The sequence below is a fragment of the Diaphorina citri genome, unplaced genomic scaffold, assembly GCF_000475195.1.
Source record: "Diaphorina citri unplaced genomic scaffold, Diaci psyllid genome assembly version 1.1 scaffold1013, whole genome shotgun sequence".
NCBI classification, from domain to species: Eukaryota; Metazoa; Arthropoda; class Insecta; order Hemiptera; family Psyllidae; genus Diaphorina; species Diaphorina citri.
The window spans coordinates 43,852-56,487 of record NW_007378443.1 but is presented as its reverse complement, the minus strand read 5'-3'; the positions used below and the strand labels follow the sequence as shown (position 1 = coordinate 56,487).

The window sequence follows — 12,636 nt, the reverse complement described above, 5'->3', positions numbered from 1 at the left end:
AGAGTGACAAAATTATTGTTATTTAATTCTGATTCATCACTCATTGAATTTCAAAGGCTAATTTTTTCTCCATTTCATTGAATGGGTAGGTAGGTAGTTAAGTACATACATAAGTATATTTACTTTATCTATGTACATTATTGTACATATACAGAGGTATCAGAACTCAGAAATAAAAGCATCTTTACTTTACTTTATTGTAACCTTTATACTACCTTAGGTAATCCCTTTAAAGTAAAGTGTTGGGTACAAAGTAGAATAGAATAGAATATACCTTGTTTGTCCTGCCAGAATGAGACTAAAAAGTCCCTTTACCCCAGCAGTCTAAACAAGGTCTCCTTTATTTTATGGGTAGTAAAGAAAATTATTGTTTCTAATTTTGTAACTGCTACAATAAAGTTGGTGATTTATCCAGCACTTGCACTTGCAACGTGCAACACTTTTGATACCACAAAACGTATAATTAGGAGAGAATAACTTGTGCTGTGTTTTCATAGCATAAAGAACAAACGTCTCCTTTCTCTCTCTCCTCTCTCTCTCTGGTACTTTTAATTAAAGGAAAAAGTTTCAACTTATTAAAATTTATTTGTTTATTTCTTCTTTTCCTCATTATTATTTGTGAGGAAAAGCAGTGGGCGCGGTCTCGTAAGTCAAAGCTCGGTGGTTCGATTGACAACAAGTGTCTCGTAAGCCAAAGGTTGGTGGTTCGATTAACAATTAGTGTCTCGTAAGCCAAAGGTTGGTGGTTCGATTGACAACAAGTGTCTCGTAAGTCAAAGGTTGGTGGTTCGACTGACAACAAGTGTCTCGTAAGCCAAAGGTTGGTGGTTCGATTAACAATTAGTGTCTCGTAAGCCAAAGGTTGGTGGTTCGATTCATTAAGTGTTAGTTACTGAATAGAGTATCTTCCAAATTAGGTATATAAAAAGCATGGTAACCTGTGGCAATGGCCTATTGAATACAAAAGTTCCCACAACGGATTATTGTGCTGGCTTCTCCCGGTCCCATTCAGGCTGGGTGAGGTGTGAGGAGGCTTGTAGCTAGGTAGCTTGTCTCCGAATTGCGGGTAGAACCTCCGTCACTATGTCACTAAAATACTTGAAATCGGGCGGGCCAAATCCAACTAGACCCGGCCGACTGACCAACAAAGAGCCAAAGAGGGCAGTATCACGGAATGTTGTTGTTGTTGCAAAAAAAAAATTAAAAATTTTAAAAAAAAAAAAAAAAAAAAAAAAAAAAAAAAAAATCCTACAATGCTGCAGTGAGTACCAAAGTTGTGATATAATAACACGAAGAAACGGCATTTATACTATCGTTTGGCAGAGGTTTAATGTCAGGGCCGTATTTAAGGGCCCCCCCGTCCATTAGTGTTTGGACGGAAGTGTATGCAGAGCAATAATGAGAGAGGAGAAAGGGTGAGAGAGAAAGCGTGGGAAGAAGAAATAGAAGAGAAGGAGGAGGAGGAGGAAGAAGAGAAGGAGGGGGAGACGAGGAGGAGGAGGAAAGCAAAGACAATTATTGGCAACTTGGTGTCGGATTGTCGGAACGAATGAACACGAAATGAAATGGGGAGAGATAGAGAGAGAGAGAAAGAGAGAACGAGAGAGAGAGAGAGAGGGAGGAGGAGGAGTAGAATGTAGAGGGAGAGAAAGAGAACAAGAACAATGTAACATTCAAAGAGAGGAATTGGACCCCCCCCCTCGGCAAAATCCTGGATACGGCCCTGTTTGATGTCAGTGTATAACTGCTAATGTCTTTAGTGAAGGGGGTTTTACCCTCCATTCAACGTCAAGCAACTCAGGCTGTGTGAACTGTGAAGCCTGGCAGCAGTACCAGTACACTATTGCCCAGATGGTCGGTCCCAAATTCGCGGATACTTTTAAGATAACTCTACAAAAGAATGTTATTAACTTATTACAATAAATTTACAAGAGAGTGTATATGATACGGGTCAAATATGGTACCTATGCATAATTCTCCCATTCTATATTTCTTGGACTGAAACTTTTTCAGCAAAACTAATTTCACTGTTCACACAACCACTTGTCCCTCGATATTAATTGTGTTTAAGAGAGGAAGCTATAAGGATAGATAAAACGAAAGAGGGAGAGAGGATGACACAGAGAAAAGACAGAGCACGAAGGAGAGAAAAAGACAGGAAAAGACTGATGCTAGAGAGAAAAAATAGACTGAAGAATAAGGACAAGAAATAGAGAAAAGAGAGAGAGAGAGAGAGAGAGAGAGAGAGAGAGAGATAGGAAGAGCGAGAAGGGGGGAAGTAACATAAAGTGGAATGTAAGAAAAGACTTTTTTCCAAGAAAAAAGAATATGGAACAAAAATAGGAAGAACAAGGAAGAGACAGATGTAGAAGGTGAAGAAGAGAACGATGGATGAGAGGAGAGAAGGACTAGGAAGGAGGAGGCAAAGGAGAACGAAGAGAAGGAGAAGAAAAAGGTGGAGGAGAAAGAGGAAGAGAAGGTGGAGGAGAAGGAGGAAGAGAAGAAAGAAAGAAAGGTTGTAAATTCCAGGCACGTTTCGCGTTAAATTAATGTTGTGTCAGGATGCCGGGTTCCAGGATTCTCCAGCCAGTGGCGTACGATGAGAGGGGAAGAAGGGGAAGAGGGAGAAAGGGAGAAAGGGAGGAGAGGGGGAGAAGAGAAAAGGAGGAGAGGGAATCTGGAGAGAAAGGATAAAGGACATTAGGACGATTCGAGGTATCAAGGATATAATGTAGAGAGGCAGGGGAAAAAGAAGAAGAAGAAGAAGAAGGAGGAGGAGGAGGAGGAATAAGAAAAGGAAAAGAAAGAAGAGGAGGAAAACGATGAGAAGAAAAAAAGAAAGAGAGAGGGGGAGGTTAAGTAATACAATTAAATGTCTGTAGCATTAACTCATTAGAACAAAAGACTGAATTCTGTGTAGGGGAGGAGGACACGAATTAGGAGGAGGCAGTCAGGGCCTGAATAAAGGGGGAAATATTATACCACGAATGAACAAGTCAGTTCATAGTTTTGAGTCAGCCAATTTTTTTTTCTCTAAATTTGTAGGTTGGTTTAAACTTTTAAAGGTACTCTACAGTCAAAGGTTTTTTTTTTTTTGGTTTGATAAAAAGGGAACTGTAACTGTTGAGGTCTTATGGTCACGAAAGCGAAGAGATTGATGAAAATTGGCAAAAATATTCAATACAAAAGAAATTTGAGCATGTTTTGGTCCCAGACCTTTGGGGCTTTTCTGATGGCCAGCCTCTCCTAGATAACTTCCCAAAACCGTACCTGCAAAAAAAAAAATGACACTAAAATCTGACCATCGAAAATTTGACCCGATTACATTACTTTCCTTCCTATAGGATAAGGAAAGTAAAAAACGAATAGGAAGTGTATGCAGAGCAATAATGAGAGAGGAGAAAGGGTGAGAGAGAAAGCGTGGGAAGAAGAAATAGAAGAGAAGGAGGAGGAGGAAGAGGAGGAGAAGGAAGAGGAGGAGGAGGAGGAGGAAGAGGAGAAGAAGAAGGGGGAGACGAGGAGGAGGAAGAAGAAGAGAAGGAGGAGGAGGAAGAAGAAGAGGAACAAAGCAAAGACAATTATTGGCACCTTGGTGTCGGATTGTCGGAAAGAATGAACATGAAATGAAATGGGGAGAGAGAGAGAAAGAGAGAGCGAGAGAGAGAGAGGAGAGAGAGAGGGGGGGGAGAAGAAAAAAGAAAAAACAGAGGGAGAGAGAAAAAGACAGAGGGGGAGGGACAGAGAGGAAGAGAAAGGGAGGTAGAGAGAATGAGAGGAAGAGAGAAGGGGGGGGGGGGGGGAGGGAGGGAGAGAGAGAGAGAGAGAGAGAGAGACTAGGGTAGGGGCATGGGAGTGAGATGGAAGACACTGGCTGCAAAGAGGGAAATAGGAACAGTATATTGAGAGATATGAAATATTAGTAGAGTTGGGGGCTTGCGAGAGAGGGTTAGGGAAGGGTGAGGTTGAGAGCTCTCTCTCTTTAAGAAGTATTAGAAGGGTTGGAGGAATAGGTTTGAGAGATAGAGAAGAGAAAGAGAGAGAGAGATGGGAAGCAGACAGACGTCATTGGAAAGCGATTTCCTGGAATCATAGCGGTATTTCAGTTCCTAGAATTCATTTAACCTTAAGTGCTTCGAAAATAGTCAAATACTTACTGTTCTCTCTAACTCTACTCCTCTCCCTATCTCTCTCTCACTCTTATTCCATTTCCCGGAATTTTAATTTCTAATGAAATTAATTAAACTAAAGTAGTTGAAAATTAGTAAAATTCTGTTCCTCTCCTCTCCATTATCTGTCTTTCTTTCTCTCTCTCTCAAAATACTCAAAAATTTCTCTCTAATAAGGTGCGTCTAGAATACGGTCAGCCGATGTGGATCGACATCGACTAGAACCAATAAAATGGAGCAGTTGCAAATGGGTAAAAATTATTAATAAATGATCGATTCCTATGTAAAAAGTTGTGAAAAATTCAAATCTGAGGTCGAAACTCCGAAAAAATAACTGTAAAAGGTCGAAAATTCAAATTTTATTTTCCGTTCTGATGAAAGAGTTCAAAGGTGTGTGACGTCAAACTTCAGGCAGTTGTCTTTTTCGTCCGCAAGGTAGCGCCCGTATGCAAGCACGCTTGCGGAGGAGCAGAAAGATATGCGCAGAAACGTGTGCGCACAAACACATTAATATCGGTCGAATTCGAATACCATTTCCACTGGTTTGCCATAGGGGAAGCTCTCGTTTCTCCAGCCAATCCATTCGTAACCTGAAACCAAGAAGTTATGTCATTGATATTTTGAAACCAAGAAGGTAATGCCTTGGTATCGATTGATAGATTTAAGTTGAGTTTCTGGACCACTTGGGCCCTTTACCCGTTATTTAATGAGACAATTTAAATCCAGGCTCAGAAATAACAAACGATCCAATTTACCTTTTCTTGAAGGTAATCAGAATAAATAATCTTTTATATTCTCATAGCTGATCTTTCCCAAAATATCGGTCGAATTCGAATACCATTTCCACTGGTTTGCCATAGGGGAAGCTCTCGTTTCTCCAGCCAATCCATTCGTAACCTGAAACCAAGTTATTTCATTAGAGTGAAGAAGTTGTGTTTCCCTAACAGTCAAAGTATTTCTATGGCAGGATTGGGTTCGGCAACTAAAATTTTGACGCTCCTCTAAATGCAATACCTACCTTGATCTGACAGACTAGCGACTTCAAGAAATAAATAAGCAGAAAATGAGCTACCGCAAAACTCCAGAAGTGATATTCAATAAAATATTTTCTGGTAAAGTAATCCCGAATATAAATAGAAATAGGATAATGATAAATTCTCTGCTCGTCTTGGACCACTTGGGCCCTTTGTTCGTCAACCGTTATTTAATGAGACACTTTAAAACCAGGCTGTGAAATACCAAACGATGCAATTTACCTTTTCTTTAAGGTAATCAATCAGATTAAATAATCTTTCATATTTTCAAAGCTGATCTTTTCCAAAATGAGTTGGTAGAATTTCGTCAAATAAAATGGCCGAATGAAACGTGCTTGTCTTTCACAAGAGCACACAACGTTCATTTTATGAAACCCAGGTATACGACAAAGTTGAGTTATTAGCTCTAAAGCTCTCAATTCTTGCCTACTACGAAAATAAATAAAAACAGACAGAACGGCCATTTCCGTTGGAAATAAATTCTCCATCGGGGGGTCCAGCTTTTTTATATCTGCTCAAAGAAATGGAAAGTGGAAAGGTATAGAGAGGGGGAGAAAATGAAACCCAGGTATACGACAAAGTTGAGTTATTAGCTCTAAAGCTCTCAATTCTTGCCTACTACGAAAATAAATAAAAACAGACAGAACGACCATTTCCGTTGGAAATAAATTCTCCATCGGGGGGTCCAGCTTTTTTTATATCTGCTCAAAGAAATGGAAAGTGGAAAGGTATAGAGAGGGGGAGAGAATAAAGAGGAAAATGACTTGGGAAAAACTAAGAGGAGATGACATTTTTAAAAGGAGAAGGAAAAATTCACTTAAATAGAAAACAAGAGGATGAGAGGGGGAAAGGAAAGGTTTGAGGGATCTAAAGACAATTTTTCAAATCCCGAATACTTAATCCGTAATGATGTGGAAACCTTAGCTGAAATGCTGCTGCTGGACAGAAATGAAATTCGTTCAATTTTCCGTCCCTTCGAAATTTTCAATTTTTCAAAAAGGCGAAGCAACAAATACCGTAAGAACGAAGTGGAAGTGAAATGGAGAATGTAAGATAAATGTGCGGCAAGCAAATTAAATTCCAATTTCCATCTAATCCAAGATATTATTTAGTAAAAAAATGTAAATGCAATTTCTTTGTGTTATTATGTCACAACTTTGGTGCTCACTGCAGCATTGTAGGATTTTTCCCAATATCTCAATAATCCCAACATCCAATGTTTACCTACCATGCTGGCACCGGTCGCTATGCGCTTTCACATGTCATAGCTACTCATTTTCCTCACGAGGCAGAGTGGGAGCCAGTCACGGAATCAATCGTTTGCATGATACAAATTTCTTGACCCCGCCGGGAATCGAACTCGGGTCTCCCGCGTGCAAGGCGAGTGCAGTGACCACTACGTCATGGGAGCTGACCAGGGGTTTTTTTATGGCTCATATATCATAGGGACAGCAGGAAAAAGCACAGCCATCATATACATAGTTGCTCTCAGGAACAAGACTCCTGGACTCACCAGATTGGAACATGATTTCGCTGATCAGGAGCCACTTGTTGGAGAAGTACATCTGGAGCTTGAGATACTTGGCCTGCTTGTGGTGCAGCTTGATGGTGACATTGCGAGCTTTCTCCATGATGGTGTCGGGCATGTAGGTGAACTGAATGGGTTCCAGCGAGAACTGACGGCCGCCCAGACTCAGATAGACGTTGGCGTGAGAGAATACCTGAAAGAGGGGAAAATTATTGTCCTGTTAGAAGAGAAATACCTAGTGGAAAAAAGTTGGGGGAAAATGAAATCATGGTGTCTTAGTGTCCTGAAATCGAAGAGAGAAGGAGGACAGGATAGAAAAAATCCAGCCGTTCCGAGAACGAACATTATCTGTTCAGGATAAGTCCGCCCCGGGCGAGAATTGAAACAGCGACTAGCGCTTACAAGTCGTTTCCTTACCAAGAAGAAAACAACACGGCATTTTTATGTAGAAATGGACACTAATTTTGTTGAAAAGAGCTCCCAGGACACAAATCAATCAAAAGACAATTTTCCATCACTGAGAAATTTCACAGTCTTGAAAAGGATAATTATTATTTTTAGCAACATTTCCAACCCATACCCTCCGTGAACGAATAAAAATGATTTTAATTACTTTTCTCTAAAAGTTACATTTGTTCTTCTCGGAAGGAACTCGATAAGTAGCTTCCGATACCGATTCAAATGAAAACATTCCATATTTCCAAAGGTCAACCCACCCCTATCCCATGATACATCAAAACACAGGAACGCATGCAATATCAGCAAGCAGGCTTGTAAGATTGCAAACGAGGTGGTGAGCTTTCTCCATGATGGTGTCGGGCATGTAGGTGAACTGAATGGGTTCCAGCGAGAACTGACGGCCGCCCAGACTCAGATAGACGTTAGCGTGAGAGAATACCTGGAGGGGAAAATTATTGTCTGTTAGAAGAGAAATACCTAGTGGAAAAAAAAATTGGATAGGGGAAAATGAAATCATGGTGTCTTAGTGTCCTGAAATCGAAGAGAGAAGGAGGACAGGATAGAAAAAAACCAGCCGTTCCGAGAACGAACATTATCTGTTCAGGATAAGTCCGCCCCGGGCGAGAATTGAAACAGCGACTAGCGCTTACAAGTCGTTTCCTTACAAAGAAGAAAACAACACGGCATTTTTATGTAGAAATGCACACTAATTTTGTTGGAAAGAGCTCCCAGGACACAAATCAATCAAATGACAATTTTCCATCACTGAGAAATTTCACAGTCTTGAAAAGGATAATTGTTATTTTTAGCAACATTTCCAACCAATACCCTCCGTGAACAAATAAAAATAATTTTAATTACTTTTCGCTGAAAGTTATACTTGTTCTTCTCGGAACTCGATAAGTAGCTTCCGATACCGATTCAAATGAAAACATTCCATATTTCCAAAAGTCAACCCACCCCTATCCAAGCAGGCTTGTAAGATTGCAAACGAGGTGGCATTCTTCTCCAGAAAGGGGGAGGGCAACTCCCACGGGAACTTTTGATGCCTGAAATGTCTTCCCAAGCAATGGAACCTTCCTAGAAATAGGAACCTTCTCCTGTGGTTGTCAAATCAATCTTCCAACTGGAAAGCCACATGATTACTTATTGAAGCTCCAACCCCCCATACTCTTCTCTATCCTAATCAAGCTCTTTGTTTAAACGGAGCTGTTCGAAACCATTGCAATATTTACTCCTTTAGGTACTGGGAAAAATCGGAAAATCCCGAAATTCCAAACCGTTCCCGAGATATTGACGTTTTTTAGTCCCCCCATAAGAAATACTCAGGGAACAAGGTTTGAGGCCAGCAAAACTTTTCCTAAGTTTAATATTTTCTCTCGCTTTTAGTTTTCATTTCTTCGGAACACTATTCAGGCACGTTATTAGTTTTCATCTAGAAATAGAACCTTCTCCTGTGGTTGTCAAATCAATCTTCCAACTGGAAAGCCACATGATTACTTATTGAAGCTCCAACCCCCCGTTACTCTTCTCTATCCTAATCAAGCTCTTTGTTTAAACGAAGCTGTTCGAAACCATTGCAATATTTACTCCTCCAAAACACCTCCGCCCTGTCTACCTTTTTGTATCTCTCTTCAGGTAGAAATCTCCCTATTTCCTATGCAACCAACAGGACAGGGATAGAATGCATTACTATGAATACTCTGAAAGCTTAATACCTCACCGACATCAGTGGCGGCATTAGCAGGGTAGATTATTGGAAATTCAACAACCTTTGTTTGGTTTCGACTAAGATTTTCGAACACTGGAAAACCAGGTCGTTCAAGCCGTTAATTAAACTTTAACGTGAAGGAAAATGGTGATAGGTGATATATGTACGTAGAAATAATAACTAGGCCATATAATCGGCAAATGTAGTACACAAAACTAGCTTTTTGCTATGAAAAAAATATCTTCATTTTGCTTAATTCCTCTTTGGTGATCAACAGATGATCAATTGGCATGTCTCTGAACGACAGGTCAAGCCACGAAAACAAGACGCCCTGTCTACCTTTTTGTATCTCTCTTCAGGTAGAAATCTCCCTATTTCCTATGCAACCAACAGGACAGGGATAGAATGCATTACTCTGAAAGTCTGAAAGCTTAATACCTCACCGGCATCAGTGGCGGCACTAGCAGGGTAGATTATTGGAAATTCAACAACCTTTGTTTGGTTTCGACTAAGATTTTCGAACACTGGAAAACCAGGTCGTTCAAGCCGTTAATTAAACTTTAATGTGAAGGAAAATGGTGATAGGTGATATATGTAGGTACATAGAAATAACAACTAGGCGATATAATCGGCAAATGTAGTACACAAAACTAGCTTTTTGCTATGACAAAAATATCTTCATTTTGCTTAATTCCTCTTTGGTGATCAACAGATGATCAATTGGCATGTGAACGACAGGTCAAGCCACGAAAACAAGGCCTCTCTCTATCACTGATTACCTGCCAATTTTAAATAGTGTTAGCAATATTCATTGAAATATTCACGAGTCTCAATGGTTCATTGAAGTTAAGTCATGTTGAGCGTGGTACAAAAGTTAAGCAAGTGCGTTGGTGTCCGGATGGGTGACCATCTGAGCGATCGCATGCTGCTGGCTTTGCCCGGTTCCATTCAATTTGGGTGAGGCTTATTTGAGGCCGGAAATTTGTCGCCGAATCTAATACTGCGAAGATGAGGCTGAAACGTCCCTTTTTTCACTGAAAAGACAGACGTATCAAGCGTAAAAGCAGTCAAGACATAACAAGTGTTTCCAAAGGGAAGGTATCAGGCGTAAAAGCAGTCAAGCCGTAACAAACATTTCCAAAGGGTAGGTAATGGGTAGGAAAGTACATATTTCTTTAAATACACTCTTAATAAAGCTTAACAAGAACAACACAGAAAACGCTAACAAGAGGCTCTCATTTTTCATTTTGATTCGCCCGGGACGAGAATAGCATTACAAAAACAACATATTGCTTTTTGTTTTTAATTACTCAAATGATTTATGAGAGGAAAAGCTTAAGGATTTGTAAGCAATTACAAGTGCTTTCTTTTCCTCCGCCGTTTGCTTTCTCAGACATATACAAATGATTTATGAGAGGAAAAGCTTAAGGATTTGTAAGCAATTACAAGTGCTTTCTTTTCCTCCGCCGTTTGCTTTCTCAGACATATTTTTTTCGTTTTTCTTCCGAGAAAATTTCTACCTTGCCTACCTGTGTAGTGAAGGAGAGCCTATTTGTCAGGTTTTCTCGAGAACTGTCTGCTCATATTTTACATACGAAAAACCCAATTATTTATTTCCGCTTGGAATTTTTTCCAAGATGCTTTTCTCTAAGTCTTTGCTGGAGAGCCTATTTGTCAGGTTTTCTCGAGAACTGTCTGCTCATATTTTACATACGAAAAACCCAATTATTTATTTCCGCTTGGAATTTTTTTCCAAGATGCTTTTCTCTAAGTCTTTCCTGGGAAATGTCTAAGTCTGATACCAGTGACACTCCTATACCCTATCAATAATTCAATATTTGTAATTCGTAACAGTATTAAATACACTTCATCCAATTCTTTAAATACTTTTCTTTTTATCTCATTGGTTGAAAGCCTAAATCTTTTTTTTTTTTTTTACTAAATTATTTTTTAGCATTACTGGTAAGTCTTTAGCGACAGGCAATATTATTTCCATTGGAGAAATCGCAACGCTTCCATTTTCGAAAGCAAAATGCGACAGACATTACAGGCGGTCTCTTCCTGATCCCTTATGTGCCGCGTCCATTTTATTTTGGACTATTGCACTGCAATCTACATAAATACCCTACTTTCCTTCATCAACCCCTCTTTCTTCTTCAATGTTTGCCCTCTTTCTTCAATATGACAACTTCTGTCAGCATAAATCCGCTACAGGAATAACTTCCCTCCCTCCCTCTGTCGTTCTCTCTCGGTCTCTTTCTCCTCTCTCTCTCTAAATAATAATAAAGGTAATAATAATAATAATAATAATAATAATAATAATAATAATAATAATAATAATAATAATAATAATAATAATAATTTCAGTGACATTGGTGATAAGGAATTTCCTCGAGATTGCTGGAGCGTTTAGAAGTTTATACAGGGTGACTCAGTGTACAACTCATAGATGTCCATTCCTCGGTAGGGATTATCCGAAAATTTCCAAACACCCTGTATAAGAATAAATAAATTTTCACTTGAAAACTTTTTCATCATCACACCTCGGAATCGAGAGCAGCTTTCGCCGGCAGGCTCGAAACTTGGCGGGGTTCGAAACCCTGCCAAGTTACAAATTTTTAAACCTCTTCTCATATTACCCATCCCATCCACATACGGATAGACTTGTCTCTCTCTCTCCCTCCCTCTCTTCCTTTTCTCTCCTCCCTCTCTCTCTATTCCTCTCTCTCTCTCTATTCCTCTCTATCTCTTTTCCTTTCTTTCTTTTTTCTCTCTCTCTCTCCCTTTCTCTCTAGAATCGACACGAACCTCCAATATCTGTTTTCAATATTTCAATTTCTTTTGGTCTTATTTTTACCCCAATACTGTTTACATTTTAGTCATTATTCTTCTTTCTGGTGGATATTAAGTACTTTTCATCGTTGTTTACATTTTAGTTATTATTCCTCTTTCTTGATAGGTACATTCTAATGATCCACGTGAACTTTCTTCCCTTTCAATCGATCTTTTCTCCCTTACATCTCAGGAAAATAGCAGCAGAATAGTATTCTCCCTCCACCTTCATCCCCTCCTCCCTGCGATTTTTTTCCCTCAAGTCTCAGGGAACCAGCAGCAGCCTAGTCAGTAATCCCTTATTAATCCTCCCCTTGTATAAAAAATCCCTCAGGTGTACGTGCCCTGACAATTCTCGATCGACTTAATTTTTCCCGTGCGCTATTAATAATTTAAAAATCCATTAAGAAAACATTTCCCCCCTCCGATTATTATCATTATGACGAACGTAGTTTCCTCAACCTCTATACTGGGTGGATTGGAAAACACAAGTCGGTGTTTCCGTAGTATGAACCATATTAGGGGTGGAATTCACCGATATTTTTTCTTTTCTTATAAAGCCTTTTGAGCTAAAAAGGATGGTGAAACCCACCCTGGCGGGCCGAAATATCGATAAAGTATAATATCGATATTTTGGCCCTCTAGGGAGAATTTCACCAACCTTCTTTTCAGCCCCCAACAGCCTCTTAGTTTAACAGCCCTGTTAAGTCTATACAAATCAAATGGAACTCAAGAGGCTGTTAGCTTAAGGGGCCTTTGAAGCATAACTTGCATTTTTCTATTGCTAGATTTTGATCTGGCATTTCTTGGGGGTGCAGCACCTGTTGTTCTAAGTCACCCTGTAAGTAATTAGAACTAGAGCTTGTCATTATCACCCATGATTATATTATGAGCTTGTTTTTTTTT

The 12,636-nt window shown here is 39.6% G+C and overlaps 1 protein-coding gene across 1 annotated transcript in view; it reads right to left on the bottom strand.

The window, feature by feature from the left end:
• Positions 1-12,636, bottom strand: part of LOC103513721 (discoidin domain-containing receptor 2-like) — a gene marked incomplete at its 5' end in the record, with an annotated part of 60,943 nt that overhangs the window by 7,636 nt on the left and 40,671 nt on the right. Inside the window, 2 exons of the mRNA XM_026826846.1 lie at positions 6,714-6,921; positions 7,516-7,626. Of these exons, the coding sequence (XP_026682647.1) occupies positions 6,714-6,921; positions 7,516-7,626 (319 nt within the window). The remainder of the gene's footprint in view (positions 1-6,713; positions 6,922-7,515; positions 7,627-12,636) is intronic.